The following is a 17029-nucleotide window of genomic DNA, read 5'->3' on the forward strand; positions in this document are numbered from 1 at the left end:
CCCAAATAATTATGGGTAGCGTTCTGCATTAAACAAAGGAGTCTGTGCACAACAACAAGTTGTAAATAGAGGGGGATCGTGCTTGTATAGCAATGCATATTTCAAAGAAGTAAGTTATGATATATTTAACTGTTTATTTAAATTATAATTAATCTAATTTTTAATGTTAAATAACACATCACTCGAATCGAAGCATTTCGTAAGGCTAATACTGATCGTCAAGGGGTATTTAGTAGTCTTGCAGTTGAGCAACAATACGTAAGTGCTTAATTTGTATTTTCATATAATTGTTTTTATCGTCAAGGGGTACTTAGTAACCTAATTTTTATGATGTTTATGATTTTTTGAATATACGGAATGCTTTACTCCATGAGATCAGTCAACAAACTCAAGCTTCTTCTAAAGCCAGCAGTCTAACACCAAAGGATACACAAAGTTGTTTTGAAAGAATATTGGGTGTTAGACGAGGCCATATCAGAGACATCGGGCGTAAACCTTCTACGGTTGTGTCGATGTACGATCAGGAACAACCACTAACACAGCCACCGCCACAATCACAGGTAACGAGACTATTTAATTTTGGTAATTTTTTCAAATGTTGGTAATTGTTAGTTTAGTAACAGTTTCAAATGTTAGTAATTGTTAGTTTGGTAATAATTTATATGTTCGTAATTGTTAGTTTGGTTATAGTTTGATATATTGGTATTTTGTAGTTTGGTAATTGTTAGTTTATGAAAGTACAATGCTATAATGGAAAAAATGAAAAAAAAGTACAATGATATAATGTGTTATATGCAATATGTGTAGTTTGGTAATTGTTAGTTATAGTACAATGCTATAATGTGTTATATGCAATATGTGTAGTTTAGTAATTGTTAGTTTATAAAAGTACAATGTTATAATGGTATTTTGTAGTTTGGTAATTGTTAGTTATAGTATAATGTTATAATGTGTTATATGCATTATGTGTAATTTGGTAATTGTTAGTTTATGAAAGTACAATGCTATAATGGTATTTTTGTAGTTTGGTAATTGTTAGTTATAGGACAATGTTATATTTTGTACTTTGCTTGTATGTGGAATGTATATTTTGTATATAGAATGTAATAATGTTGGTTTAACTTATAAGACTATGTTGTTTTCTTTCTAGTTGGACATGCTTCAAACAATGTTAAAAGATTCGGCATGTAGTGCCGCACTTGAAGATTGGTTTCGTTCGTTGCCACAACGAAATGAAACCGGAGGAAACGAGGAGAGTGATGACGACGAGTAGCTAACTGTAGGATTTTTGTAATGTTTTGTTTCTATAAGTATTTTAGACTAGTATTTTGGATATTTTGCATTATGTTAAATTGGATGAGTATTTTGAACGGATGTTGGATTAATATTTTGGAATGGAAGGATGTAAGATTAGATTAATTAATATCATATCAGTTTTTATACTTTTTGTAGAGTTTTTTTCAATTTTAATGTGAAATACAAATATATATATATATATATATATATATATATATATATATATATATATATATATATATATATATATATATACCAATACCGGCGACGCCTTTAACGGCGACAAATGGTTATTAGCTGTGACTGATCTTTAGCGGCGACATCTCGCATTAGCGGCGACATTTGGAGTATTAGCGACTAAGCATCAGTGACGGACTTTTAGCAACGACGCGTCGCTGCTAATAGTATTAGCGACGACAAATGCCACTTTTAGCGGCGACGTCTGTCGTCGGTAATACTCTAATTTCTTGTAGTGTATATAATACATGTGTACTGTATATGGTCAATTTGATATAACTAACACGCATAAAAGATTACTTTATGGTTTTATTGAAGTATCGATGTATCGTTTATGGTCAATTTGATGGCTCCATTGGTCTCAAAACGATTGACATGTGCTTCTTCACATCATATGTATTCATGTGAACTCTTGGGCCAACCACAAACCTAGATATGGTGATATTGCATCATTATGTTTCATGTATGGGCAAATCTTCCCAAGCTTTCCTATTATATTTGTTTGTATTGTTATGTTCTACGCTTGATATATGAATATAATAAGCAATTAACCATGTGTCGTGATATTAATTAAGAACGTGCCAACCATAAAGAGATCATTCAGTTCACCTAATTAATTGTTTCACTATAAGCATGATGGAGCTTTTTCATGTCCTTTTTGTCTTTCCTTCTTGTAACAAACACTACTCATATCATATATCTCATTTAACAGTTTATATCTATAACAATTTTCACATTCAATATATCTATGAAAAAATTGTAATCATAAGATTTCACCTATTATTATATATATATTAAAGTTGTGGAAGAAAGGAATAGTAAACTTGGGATACTTTGTCCAAGTTTGGTCCCTTGATTTACATATCCGGTCCCTGTACTTCTTTAATTAATTTATTCATGTCCTTTTGTTTGTGTTTCATTCAACTTCCCATTTTTTGGCAGAATTGGTCCCTGTATTATTGTTGGAAGTTAGGAATACTAAATTTGGATGTTTTTTGGCAACTTTGGTCATTATTCTTTACCCATTTTGACACTTTTGGTCCTTGCAATCAATATTTTTACACTTTTTTGGAACCTTTTAATATTTAAAGTTTGGCCACAAAACTTTAATGGTTTGACAACTTTGATCCCTTTTACTAAAAAGTTGCTAATTCCTACCCCTTTAATTCTTTAGCCATTTTCACACTTCTGGTCCTTGCAGTCAAAACTTTTACATTTTTTATCCGGGGCAAAGGCCGGACTTTTCATCCTTGCACTTTCTATGTTTGTCATATTTATCAATTCGGAAACAACATTGAAAGCTTCTGGCCCCCGCGTAGCGGGATAACCTTTCTAGTTATAATTACTTTTTTCCTTCTAAAATCAAATTTGATATAAAGGTAAAACTTTTAGGTTGCATAGAGATAGAAGAGTGGCCCATTCGGACCCTACTCCACTACAACCATTGGTGGTTCTTGGATTTCACATGCCCGTTCAACATATCCTTCCATTCCGGCGGTACCACCTTCTATCACCTCACCAATAACTTTTTTTTTTCTTCATTGTTTTTCTATAGAAAGCAAATCCATAAACTTATGTTCTTTAACCGGCATGTTTGATAAAAATAATAATAATGTAAGTGCAAACTATTGTGGTTTTTTAAATATTAAAAAATACAAACAACTTAATTAAATAGTTCAATGCATTCAATTCCTCCAAAAAGGTCAAACTTACTCGTCATAAAAAACAAGGATAGTAACTTAATTCTCCATTCCTTGAAGTGAGTTTTAACTTTTAATTGGATGTAAAACACTAAAACAAGTTCTAGCATAATGGCTCTCGTACTTACTTTCATCTCCATTCTCTCATAAGTAACCATAAATACCTAATTTGAGGTACCACCATAACTAGAGTATCATAACACGAATGGCAAAAAAATCAAATATTATATATATTGGGTTATTTTTGTATTTATTTGCATGGTTTAATGGGTTTTCTTTTATGGGATACATAGAAACCTCCATTCTGTCATAAGTAACCAAAAATGTACTATTCTGCAAAAGTTTCGTGTCTTTTATGATGCAAATGTCTTTATCCTTGCATCCAACGAGATCCGGTTGTTTCAGGCTTTTTTTGGACTGGGCCGAGGGAGGCTTAGACCAGGCCTTGACATAAGTGGTTTGGTCCGTAATGACCTGTCAAATGTTTTAGAAGCGGACAGACCCATTTGTCTTTGTTTAATCTCGTTTTTATTTGCATATTCCTTTTTACTCTATTTGTATTGTGTTTTGTGTTTTTTTTTTCTCTAAGTCTGTTTTTTTTTGTAACTACTAATCTCTAAATATTATTAAAAGACAACCCTTAATTCACCAATGAAGCAATTAGGACCCTTGATTGTATTTCAGTCTTATGTTTCTACCCTTAGATCAAATTGGTGACATCATATTCCCTAAATAGAATTCAAATAGTATATAATTATAGAATATTTATTCACGTTTTGGAATATTTAATTGCTTACCATATTAATCATTCCAATTGATTCTAATTGATATTATACATAGTTACGACTTTTCATAAGTCAAATGATATCTTTGTAAAAAGGAACTAATAAGGTATGTTATTTTCTATTTCAAATTTAAATTTAAAATACATTTCAGTTTATTTACTTCCTATTTTTCATCATTATATATCTTCTATGCATAATACAAAATTCTAACATTTTTATTCTTCGATTTACGCAGGAACAGTTGACATACTTCCTCTGCAGAAAAATAAAGCGAAAACTTCTCCAACCTTATGATCTACGATCAACTGTATGTACTTCTATGTCTTATCATTTTCTGTTTCGCACTTTCAATTCCTGTTATCAAATCACCGCATACTTTCATCAACTCAAACCCCAATCTTCACATTAATCTAATTAGTTATTTCAATACATATGTTTCTAATAAAACCATTTATTTTGATTTTATTTCTTTTCCTCCAACTATTTAATGGCTCTGTCAATGTTGTTATTGTTTTTATTTAAATTAAACATTATGAATTAAAAAGAGTTTCAATTTCATACACTTTTCCCTTTATGGAAAATCGATAATGCAACATTCGGTACTATTCATACAAAGGGCAAATCTGGAAAACAATTTTTTATCCCTTCATAGTAGGATACTTTCGTTTTCTACAAATGAGCATAATACCAATGTACTTCTGAACCATAAATATATTGTTATTCTGTTCTTATATTTGTATTGTTGTTCTAAATTATTGACTGCTATCAATTTAACATATTTGCCCCTTTCAACTATAAAGTTTACCATTTTCATGAAAGAAAATTGTCCAGTTGACCATTTTGTCACTACCAAAGAATAACAATGTATTTCTGAATCATAAATACAATGTTATTCTATTTTTTTGTATTGCTCTTTTAAATTACTGACTGCTGTCAATTTGACATATTTGCTATTTACTTACTTCAACTTATTTTTTCTGTTTTTTTATTTTTTATTTTTTTGGTTTTGTTAAATATGTGCATATGTTCGTTTCCATTTAGTGATTACTACTTTTTTTTTGTTTCTAATCAGCACCTCACATTTGACCATTTATTGTGACAAGTAATATTGTTTTCTCATATTTTTATAATTGATTGGATTTCATGGAATAAAATGATGTAATAAGATGAAATATAATTTTTTCTATTTTAATAGTACCTGATGAATAAAAGAAAAAAATAGGAAGCTAATGGAATTGTCATCTAAAAGTGTAGTTGATGAATACATTATATAAAACATGGATTTTTTTTTGTATTGCAATGAGTAAAGGGGCAAGATGATCATTTAGATTTAAGTAAGATTTCATTTTGTTCTTTTTTTGTATTTTATTTAAACCGACTATTTGATGGTTATTTTAATTTTAAATTTGTGTACTATTGTATTTTTTTGAAACTATTAGTTTATCCCTTTAAACATCCATATTACTTGGTTGAGTCACATGTGTTTAACAAGAGTCAATGACAATCATTATTAACTGTTGGATTGTATTTGCGTAGACTCGTCTTCACTAATGGTCAGTTATATGTAGCTATTTCTCGCATGACAAGTAAAAAAGGTTTGAAGGTACTCATATGTGACGAGGAAGATCGTCCAACCAATAAAACAAAAAATATTGTCTACAAAGAGATCATCCAACGATTATAGATAATCAGACATTTGGTTTTATTTATTTTAGACATTTCAATATATTCAATAACACAAAGTCTCTTTATGTTAATTTATCTTTATTTTATTATTATTATTATTTTATTTTTTGTCGGCTTTTAATAACTTTATATTAACTTTATATGAATTTTTATATGTTAGTATATAATAGATTTTTTATATATAGCTATCTATTTTTTTGTTTGTTTATGATTTTTAGGTATTTCGTTGTAAATTTACAGTAATCAACTTAAACAGGGAATTACTTTATTTTTTTGTAAGGGACAATTTTTATAAATTAGTACTGTAATTTTTCATTTTTTATAAATCATGATGCTATACTTTATCAATAATGTTTACAAATCAATAACAGCTACTTTTAAAAAAGGGACTACTTTACCCTCCCCATTGGATAAGCCCAAACTGATACAACAAACTAATGTCTCGAACTTAAAATAATCAGGTTATAAACCGAATCTTGAACTATTTTAGAAAGTGTAACACCTGCAATTTGGAGCTAAATTGTTTTACCTTTATATGTGAAAATTTCAGCAAATAAGATTGAATTAGATATTAAATTAATAAATGAGATGTCCAAGAATAAACTTCAAAAAAAAAAAAAAAAGACGTATTTGGTGATAAAATTTAAGGATTTGTATTAATTAGGATAGTTAAATATCCTTTAGTACAGATTGATTATGATGTGTTGGTAAGTAGTGTAATTCCATGGGTTATCTTGAGTTTTGGGCTAACTTGTTTGATTAGGTCAAATGGGTGATTTGAGATCTAAATGTTCATTAACGTATTCTATTATGGACCACAAATGTTAAGAAAATCATATCTAGGGTACAATTTGGAAATAGACTTAGGTTAAAGACTAGTCTTTTACAAGTGACAACTTTCGAAGACTTAACCCTATATTTGTGCTCTTATTCATTTGAGCTATCCACATGATAGAAAATAGGAGAGCACTTCAATTTAAATGGACAAATCCATATTAGAATATTTATGATGATTTCATTTAATGTAATCTATTTGCTCCTTAAATATTTGATTTGTGTTCTAGCTATGGTGAATCATCCAACTGTTCCATCTAATTTAATTTTGTAAAAGTAATTAGCAATTCATGTGGTTTGGGTATTCATATCCATTCAATTAACGTAAATCCATATAATTTGGTTCATTGTGAAGTTATGCTCTTTTGAGAAACCCCAACATCTACATTTTAAAGAATCAAAAACTATTTGCAGTTTTCTCTTTCAGAAAAATCAGACTTGAATCTTGGAAAGGATTTTAAACGATCAACATTCATTTAATTCTTTGTTTTTAACTCCAGATTACCTTATTAGGTCACAATTTAAGAACATTACTATAAAACATTTCAATTAATTTTGCATAGTAAAATTAAAAACAACAGTATGAATGAATATCAATTTTCATGATGAAAATATAACCAATCCAAAAGAAAATTATTGCTACATTTCAAATGTAACACCAGAATCTGACACTTGACAACATGGAGGAATTCAAATTTCAAAGTACACAAAACCAGTAAAATACACTGTTCGTAGCCCAAATGAGCTAGTCATAGTAGTGCACAAAGTAAAATGCTGCTACTATTACAACCACAACAACAACAACATACCTTTCTGCTGATATAAAACATCAGTCTACTTTGGACCAGAAATGTCCTTAACAGCACATATCTGCTCCTCTCCCATGGCAGACATCACACTCACAACCAAATCCTTCCCCTCTCCAAACCCCTCCTTGATCTGAGTCAAAAGAGCATCATCGGTTGGCAGTTTCAGGTCATCCTTGGTGTTGCCATTTTCAGTCAACAAACTCACCTGAGATCAATTCATTACTTATTAAAACAATGAAATCAAATCGATGATATAAAGATTAGAAAGAAGCGTACAAATCCATCTTCAGAGATGTCAATTAGCTGGTAGTCAGTGCGGTTGACATGAGGGACCTGCAAAATTGGTGCAAAAAAGGTTTTAGAAAAGAAGAAATGATGGGGGTTTAGTTGATGAAAATGGTGATTTGACAATTTACATACATCACAGTTATGGGAAGATGGGACGATATCTTCAAGCTTTTTTCCATTGAAGATGTCGATTGCAACAAAGTGACACTTCGCATGACCATGCTTGCCAGTCTTGGAGGTAGAAACTTCCACAACCTACACCATGTAAATCAATTTATCATGATACAATACAACAGTTTTTCACATGTCTCAGGAATCATCAAATAGGATTGTGATCTACAATCAAACTCGCATCGATTTGTTTCAAATCATGAATAGTACGATTTTGACAGTTATATATAATATATGTACAAGTAACCTATGATGTGCATCTGATAAACAAGACAACAGCCTGGATTATCGTATTTACGTCTAATAATTGGTCATAACTGAGGATTTATCCCCTTCCTACCACATCTAAAACAATTTTTCAGTAACCTAATTGTAAAAACAGGCATCAAATCCAGAATAAGGAGATGTTCGAAAGCAAACAAGATCAAAAATCGTAACAGGATTAGTCAAAATTAATAACGCGTACACAGAAAGCGATAAATAAGATCAGAATCTAAAGAGATGCGAACCTTGCAAGCTCGATTTTTGATGACAATGTAACCGCTCTTGCGGATGGTACCAGCTTGCTGCGGGTAGGTCTTGGAAGCTCCGGCGTCGGCCTTTGATTCAAACTGATGCTCTTCGTCAGACATATCTGCGGATTGAATTGGATAGAAAGAAAGTCGAATTGAAGAGAAGAGCAGATGCAAAATCAAAGCGAGAGGAGAGATAGTAGTGGGGGTATGGCGGTGGTGGTTGTTATATGTAGGGTTTAGTTTGTGTAGGGACGGGGAATGGGTGAACCGTCGATTTGGATAGATATTAGCGTTGAAAGAACGCCAAGAATGTGCGAATCGACCATTGACTTTTCCTTTTTATCCAAACTTTAAAAGCATTAGTTATCAAAATAATCACTCACATTATTTTATTTTGATTAAAATTAGAATTAAAAAATGGCCACAAATGTCTCATGATTCTACAAAACTCGGAAGGTCAGTCATACTGTCCGGTGATCAATGCAATGGAAGGTCAGTCATACTGTGTGGTATGGGTGATCAATGCAATGGAGAAGTTGTCTATATGCCTGGTCATGTTGGAGAACAAAGTTTTATTTGTATGCTCATAAAGAAATATGGTGTCGGCGACTGTTAGCTGTATATATTTGTATATGTTATATTTAGCCAACATTCTAGCCTTTAACATTTTTGTATTCTTTAATTGATGGAATGCAATTTGTGAATTCATGGAAAAATCTTTTCTCAACATGGTATCAAGCCTAATAATACTTTAGTCATCCCCGCTCCAGTCTTGTTCTTTTTTTTTTCTATTGCCCAGCTCTTCTTCATTATTTCATCGTGTCTTCTACACTACTCTTTTTCATGGCCACTCACCTTGATAAAATGCATGGCATCTGTTGTGATATGTCTTCGAGCTTAACGTCGTCTGTTGTGGTTTTGCCTGAGTTAAGCCTGAGAATCACAACAAAGAAAGAACCGACGTTAGTCGTCATCCGGGAAGGGGTCCTGGAATGAGACTCTGATGGTCTAGTCAGTAGCTGTATGAGAGAATTAAGGTTTAGTTTGAAATATATATATATATATATATATATATATATATATATATATATATATATATATATATATATAAAGAGAGAGAGAGAGAGAGAGTGTGTGTGTGTGAGTGAGTGAGTGAGAGAGAGAGAGAGATAGAGAGAGACGATCCCCTCTTCTGGAGAAGAAGGGTCTCTTTTATATTTGTTGCTATGGGAGCATGTTCCCAACACTACTTTTTGTCTTGTCTGGACCGTCAGGACGTGGAGGCGTCCTATTAGCGGATCATGCACCACTAGCGGTTATCTGCTATTGGTACATAACCATCGAAGAGCAACGCTCTGAGCGCTTCACTTGTCGCTCTGGGAGTAGTTGGTACTATTTTGGCCTGTTATAGACCGGGGCCAATTGTATTGAGCTGGATCTTGGCGCTAAAAAGTTGGGGCCTAAGTACAAGGTCTCGAGGGCGAGGGCCCGGGCCCATCACTTAAGTTGAGTAGCAACTGTTAGCTAGGTCATCATTTAGATAACCGTCCCGTTATCTTTGATGTATTCCTAGAGGGATACGTTAACAAGTCCCCTAGGCTAGTAAACGTCGGTGTTAGCCTTGGGTAGCTGAGTTGTTCTAGCTTAGATCAAGACACGTGTTTGGCAGGGATGGTTTTGACGTCTACTGACGTGATGGGGTCGGTTGCGCAGACAATTTTTACTAGGGCCACCGACTGATTCTTCCACTTTAAAATTCCCCTTTACTAGGAGCGGTTTGATCTTTGTACCTCCTACGCTTCAACTGCCTTAGTCTTATTCTGTGTAACATTCTTTTCTTACCGTTTTCTATTCAAGATCTATAATGACGTCTGTGCGATCTGGGAGTGACCCGACATTGGAAGAGTTTGAGTCTCTTCAGTTCTGGTTTGGGTTTATGCCTAAACACGGAGTGCAATTTCCGAAGAAATGAGCAATTTTCTATCAGCCTCCGGTAGGAAATGTTGGAGTCCCTGTGTCGATTTTCGAAGTGGGGCATCGGCTGCCAATATCGGATTTCTTTGATGAGGTTATGCACGAGTATGGATTCTCTGTGGACGACCTCACTCCTAATTTCGATCGGGTTTGATTTAGTTTGTCGAGCCTTGTGTGTACTTCCTTAACTCCGGGCCTTCCAGTTCTTCTTTAACTCGTCCACCTAGTCTGGCGTACATACTTTCTCTCAACGGCGCAATACGCATTCGTTTATTGTTAACCAGAGGGCTCTTCGAAAGAACTGACAGGATCGGTGGTTGTGGGTTAACAGCGAATTGATTAGTCCTAGTTATCCTCGTATGACCATCTCTTCAAATCGGGCACCTCAGCATCAGGCGCTAGTTTGTCTATGGTTGAAGCATTGAAAGGGATCTGCTTCAACGGGGAAGATTGGCAGGACTGCATCCTGGGGGCAGCAGGAATGAGTGCTGCTTGGTGAGCCTGGGGGATGACGCCTCAATTTTACATGGAGAAAAACGGTAAGTGCCATTTCCCTCCCCCCCCCCCCCCCCTTATTTTTCGCTCTAAGGAGCTTTCCTTGAGGATGAGTTTGGTACTGTAACGGTTATTGTTGTATCTGTAGGCGTTGAAAGGGTTTTGTCCCTCGAGAGAGTGTTGTGTAGGAAGTTTAAGGGTGGCCTTCACTAACGTGAAGTCCCTTTGGTGGATGTTCTCTCACCACCTACTGGCGCTACTCGTGTGCTCGTTCTGAATGTTCCTCCCGTTGCTACGTCCGGGGGGCCAGGTGCGCAAGCCGACTCGGTTCTGTAACATCCCGACTCCCAGGTATAAAATTTAAAGCTCTATATTCATATTTTTAGACTTACTCGACGAGTTGGCTGCCCCAACTCGTCGTGTAGAAACTGATCAGGACGCGTGAACTTTAGGACCTACTCGACGAGTTGGAGGACCCAACTCGAAGGGTTGAGGTTGTGCTTGAAACCCCTAATTTTTAGGGGTTTCACCCTATTTAAAGGACCTTAAGTCCTCCCTCCAGTCTCCCTTACCACCTTCACGTCCATAAACAAACCCTAATCGAGCTAACCTTCTATTTTGCGTGTGTGTGAGGCAAAAGAGTGTGTGTTTGGTGCATTTCTTGAAGAGACTTGAAGATTGAGAAGCTTGGGACGAGAAGGAGCTTGTGGATCTAGCATCTACTTCGTTTTGGCATTCATTTGAAGGTAAAAAGTCATTACCTTGATCATGTTCTTGTTAGATCTCTCCATTTAGGAGTTTAGGGTCATTTCTAGCTTATTCTTGAGGCATTTCTGGTATTGAGCACGTTTTGAAGTGAGAAGTTCAGATCTGGACTCCTCTAGGCCCTCATGGACATAAAGTCATCAGCTTTATCTAGTCTTGGCCTCTCTCCATTCCCTAAACCTCTTCCTAAGACTAGTTTTGGGTGTTTTAACCTCTTTAGGCCTTGCATGCACATAAAGTTGGCAACTTTACGTGGTAACTACATCCTAGGAGGCTAGATCTACAGTTTGGAGCCTTGGTTTCGCTTAAAATCGTCTGAAGGAGAAAAGGGCTGAAGGAACTTGACAAGTTGCATAGCCAGCTCGACGAGTTGGTTAGGGTTTTACCGAACCTTCTGGACACTGCATGAACTCGACGAGTTGTTTGGTAACTCAGCGAGTTGACTCGGGTTTTCGCAGTTTCTAAGTTCTGAAGGAACTCGACGAGTCTGTAAGCTGCACTCGATGAGTTAGGTCAACATGGACTGTTGCCCTTGACTGTTGACTGTTGACTTTGACCAGGGTTGACCAAGTTTGACTTTAAGGGTATTTTGGTAATTTGGGTTTTGATAGAATTGGTCCTATGATGATTGTAGGTGTTTGAGTTTGGAGCTGTGATTCGGGAGATTGGTTCTTTTAGCTCAGTTCGACATTGTGAGGTGAGTTCTTCTCACTATATCAACAAGGTCTAAGGCACCAAGGTCGGCCCTTTTTGGATTTTATCCTAGTTATAGGATGATGTTATGTTAGTGATCGGTTAGATCTGTATCCTGGTTATAGGATGATGTTATGTTTAGTGATCTATTAGATCAGTATCCTGGTTATAGGATGATGTTATGTTTAGTGATCTGTTAGATCGCTATCCTGGTATATAGGATGATGCTATGATTGGTGATCTGTTAGATCTGTATGATTATATGTACATGTTATCTAGCGTATGATATTATGTGTTATTTGTATGATTGGAGGTGGGTTGAGGCGGTCTTGCTTTGTGCTCTAGGCCAACATACCCAGGGCGGTCCGGATAGACTGCAGACCCATCAGGGCGTACTAGTCAGGTCGAAGGCCCGAAGAACGGTCTAGACAGGCTGAAGGCCCGATAGGGCGGACCAGACATGCTGAAGGTTCTGAGAGTGAGCCAGCTAGACTGAAGGCACAGTGAGGGCAGTCCAGTCATACTGTAGACTTTATATGCATGTTTGTAACATCCAAAAATTTCACGCCAAATTTAAACTTTTTCAATCACAAATAAAAACCAGATAGTACTTGTTTACAAAAATGTTTTCAATCATTATTCATCAGAGTGTCCCAATAACCTGATCATAAGGATGAGGAGCGGTATGGTCATGCCTTCGCCTTGCCATGATCTCATGAAGTACCTGAAACAATAAACTGAAAACTGTAAGCCCGAGGGCTTAGTGAGCTACCCCCAAAATACCAAGACCACACCGATAATACCATAACAGTAACAGACAATCAACAACATGCATACTGGGCCATCAGCCTGACTGGACCGCCCTGTAGGGCCTACAGTCTATTTGAATCTGTCCCGAGCCTTCGGCATAACTGGACCCACACGTGGGCCTACAGTCTCCCCCGGACCGCTCATAGGGTATGTTGGCCTTCAGCACAAAGCAGGACCGCCTCAACCCAAGCAACAAGCAATAACCATGTGCGCATAGCTAACATATACTGGCATATACTAGTATCAAACATATCTATCTCACTAATCACCAATCATAGCAATCTCTCACAACTAGAGCACCGCCCTAGCAGGTCACTAACATATCAATCCCTACGGATCATAAGAGCATAACATACTGTCTATCCTGATTTTGATCTAACAGGTCATAACCACATGTAGCATACCATAACAATAACAACTAAAGGGCCGACCTTGGTGTCTTAGACCCTATCGATATAGTGAGGATAACTCACCTTGCAGATGTCGACTCGGAGGATAAACTTCAACCCTCGGATCACTGCCACAAACTCCACCACCTATTACCATAGCATAACCATACTATAAGTTCTCAACCTCTCAAGGTACCCCATCAGTCAACTAGTCAACCTTTGGTCAAAGTCAAAGTCATTAGTCAAGGTCAATAGTCCATGTTGACCCTAACTCGCCGAGTTCCATGAAATACCTGACCACTCGCCGAGTCACTAGAGTGACTCGTCGAGTTCTAAGGCTCGCGATTGGAACTCTAAGGCCACTCGTCGAGTTTTCCTTCTTGCGACTCGACGGTTGCATACGCATACATAAATTGGGGAAACCTCTACCGACTTGCTGAGTTGTTCATCCACTCGTCGAGTCTATGGCAATCTTCATCGGACTCGCCGAGTTGTTCATCCAACTCGTCGAGTTCAATGCCTATCTTCATATGACTCGCCGAGTCGACTATGCGACTCGCCGAGTCTCTTCAGCCCTTTAACCATGCAGACACTTTCTAAGCCATGCCCAGGCCCCAAATTGCAGATCCAACTTCCTTAGGCATGCTTATCACGTAAAGTTGCAAACTTTACGTGCATGCAAGGCTTTAAGACCCTAAAATGGCACAACTAAGCTTGCAATGAAGTCACATCCTTGAGAGAAGGCTCATACTAGACAAGGCTGATGGCTTTATGAATCTAGAAGCCAAGGGGAGTCCAGATCTGAAGTTACAACTTTAGATCTTGGCTTAGACACAAGAATCCTTTCCTAAACTTATGCACAAAAGGGTTTAGGAGAAAATGAGCCAAGGGAAAACGATTTAATACCTTCAAGAGACCCATTTCTGATGCAGAACTTGAAACCCACAAGCTCTTGCTTCAACTAGCTTGCTTCCCAAGAGATTCCCTCACCAAAAGTCTTCCTCCAAGCTAAAATTTCCAAGGAATACACACACACTCGAGTTAGGGTTCTTCTGGACTCTCAATGGACTGCAAAGAGGCCAAAGGAGGCTTATGCTTCTTTAAATAGGGTGCAAAACCCTGGGATTTAGGGTTTCATCTGCCAGCTCCTACTCGTCGAGTCCCTTCTTGGACTCGGCGAGTAGGCCACTAATATACGCGAACCAACCCGCTGCTACTCGACGAGTAGGGCAACCAACTCGTCGAGTAGGCCTTGAAACCAATTAAATTCTTATTTAAACAATACCTGAGAATCGGGGCGTTATAATTCTCCCCCACTTGAACTAGACTTCGCCCTCGAAGTCTGCTGGAATAAACAACGCCGGGTAATGCTCTCGCATTTCCGCCTCCGGCTCCCACATCCACTCGGATCCCTTCCGATGCTCCCACTGCACTTTTACGAAAGGTATTTCTTTGTTCCGCAAAATCTTCTTCTTCCTTTCCAAGATGGCCACAAGCCTCTCTACGTAATTCAGGCGCTCATCGACCTGAATATCATCCAGCGATACCACTAGCTCCTGATCCATAATACACTTTCGCAATTGCGAAACATGGAACGTGCAATGAATTCGGCTGAGCTCCTCCGGTAGCTCTAGCCTATAAGTCACTCTGCCCATCCTGGCAATGATCCTGAATGGCCCAATATAACGGGGACCCAATTTTCCCCTCTTCCTGAAGCGGATCACACCCTTCCAGGGCGAGACCTTCAGGAGTACCATGTCACCAACCTGAAACTCTAAATCCGACCGGCGTCTATTAGCGTAACTCTTTTGCCGGCTCTGAGCGGTCTGCAGCCGCTGTCTGATCTGCTGGATCTTTTCGGTAGTCTGCAAGACTACCTCCGTCCGACCCATCACTCTATGTCCAACCTCACCCCAACAGATCGGGGTTCTACATCTCCGACCATACAACAACTCAAAAGGTGGGGCGCCAATACTGGAATGATAGATGTTTTTGTATGCGAACTCTGCAAGCGGTAGGTGGGAACCCCAACTCCCACCGAAGTCAATGACGCACGCCCTCAACATATCTTCGAGGGTCTGAATGGTTCGCTCACTCTGTCCATCGGTCTGCGGATGGAACGCTGTACTAAAGTGCAGCCGCGTACCCAGTTCCTCATGGAACTTCTGCCAAAAATGGGAAGTAAACCTGACATCCCGATCGGAAACGATGGAGACTGGAACCCCATGGTGAGAGACAATCTCGCTGACGTACATGTCGGCCAATTTCTCGGCTGACGAACTCTCCCGTATGGCCAAGAAATGGGCACTCTTGGTCAACCGATCCACGATGACCCATATAGCATCGAACCCCTTCGCCGTCCTCGGCAACTTTGTAATGAAGTCCATCGTGATCTGTTCCCATTTCCACATGGGAATCTCCAGAGGCTACAGCTTACCATGCGGCCTCTGATGTTCGACCTTGACCATCCTACAAGTCAGGCACCTCTCGACATACCAAGCGATTTCTTGCTTCATATCGGGCCACCAGTAACTCAAACTCAGATCGCGATACATCTTGGTGGCTCCCGGGTGTATAGAAAAGTGAGACTTATGAGCCTCCTCCATCACTGTCTGTCGGACCCCTCCGGACATCGGAACCCAAACCCGACCGTGTCGGGTCAATAATCCACGGCTATCCTGAACAAACCGGGCGCTCTCGCCTTTAATCCGCTCCATCTTCCAGTTCTCTGGTCTCATGCCCTCAACCTGAGCATCCCTAATCAAGCTCACAAGCGGGGATTCCACCGCTATCCTCATACACCTTGCTGGGGTAGAGGACCCAGCTGACTTGCGGCTCAAGGCATCCGCAACCACATTCGCTTTACCAGGATGGTAAAGGATCTCACAATCATAGTCCTTGACTCCATCCAGCCACCTGCGCTGCCTCATATTCAGGTTCGGCTGATCCATGATGTGCCTCAAACTCTTGTGATCCGTGTATATAGTACAACGGACCCCGTACAGATAATGCCTCCAAATCTTGAGAGCGAATACCACCGCTCCCAACTCAAGATCGTGCGTAAGGTATCTCATCTCATGCAACTTCAATTGTCGTGATGCATAGGCTATCACTCGTCCCCTCTGCATGAGGACTGCCCCCAGTCCTGTGATGGATGCATCACAAAATACTACAAAATCCTTGACTCCCTCGGGGAGCGTCAACACTGGCGCCTCACATAAACACCGCCGGTGGGTCTCAAACGCCCTCTGCTGCTCAGGGCCCCACTAGAAATCCACCCCCTTCCTCGTTAGACGAGTGAGGGGTACTGCAATCTTAGAGAAATCTCGAATGAATCTCTGGTAGTACCCTGCTAATCCCAAGAAACTCTTGATGTCTGATGGAGATTTCGGAATCTCCCACTGCATAATCGCCTCAACTTTGGCCGGGTCGACCAAAATCCCCTCCTGGTTAACGAGATGTCCGAGGAACTGGACCTCTCGTAACCAAAACTCACACTTCGAGAACTTGGCATACAACCGTTCTCGTCGCAGAACCTCCAACAGCTCCCTGAGGTGCTCCTCGTGCTGCTCTCGGGTCTTG

At 38.4% G+C, this 17029-nt stretch overlaps 1 protein-coding gene across 1 annotated transcript; it reads right to left on the reverse strand.

Moving 5' to 3' along the window:
* Positions 1 to 7121: 7121 nt before the first annotated feature.
* Positions 7122 to 8567, reverse strand: LOC145108223 (eukaryotic translation initiation factor 5A-like). The gene is made up of 4 exons (XM_079045235.1): positions 8316 to 8567; positions 7768 to 7890; positions 7624 to 7680; positions 7122 to 7552 (listed from the first exon to the last, which is right to left on the reverse strand). Exons 1-4 carry the CDS (start codon positions 8436 to 8438, stop codon positions 7373 to 7375), a joined length of 483 nt encoding a protein of 160 aa, XP_078901361.1. The 5' UTR covers positions 8439 to 8567; the 3' UTR covers positions 7122 to 7372.
* Positions 8568 to 17029: the final 8462 nt, after the last annotated feature.

Source organism: Lactuca virosa, chromosome 4 (assembly GCF_052849685.1).
Source record: "Lactuca virosa cultivar CGN04683 chromosome 4, Lactuca_virosa_CGN04683_v6, whole genome shotgun sequence".
Lineage (NCBI taxonomy): Eukaryota > Viridiplantae > Streptophyta > Magnoliopsida > Asterales > Asteraceae > Lactuca > Lactuca virosa.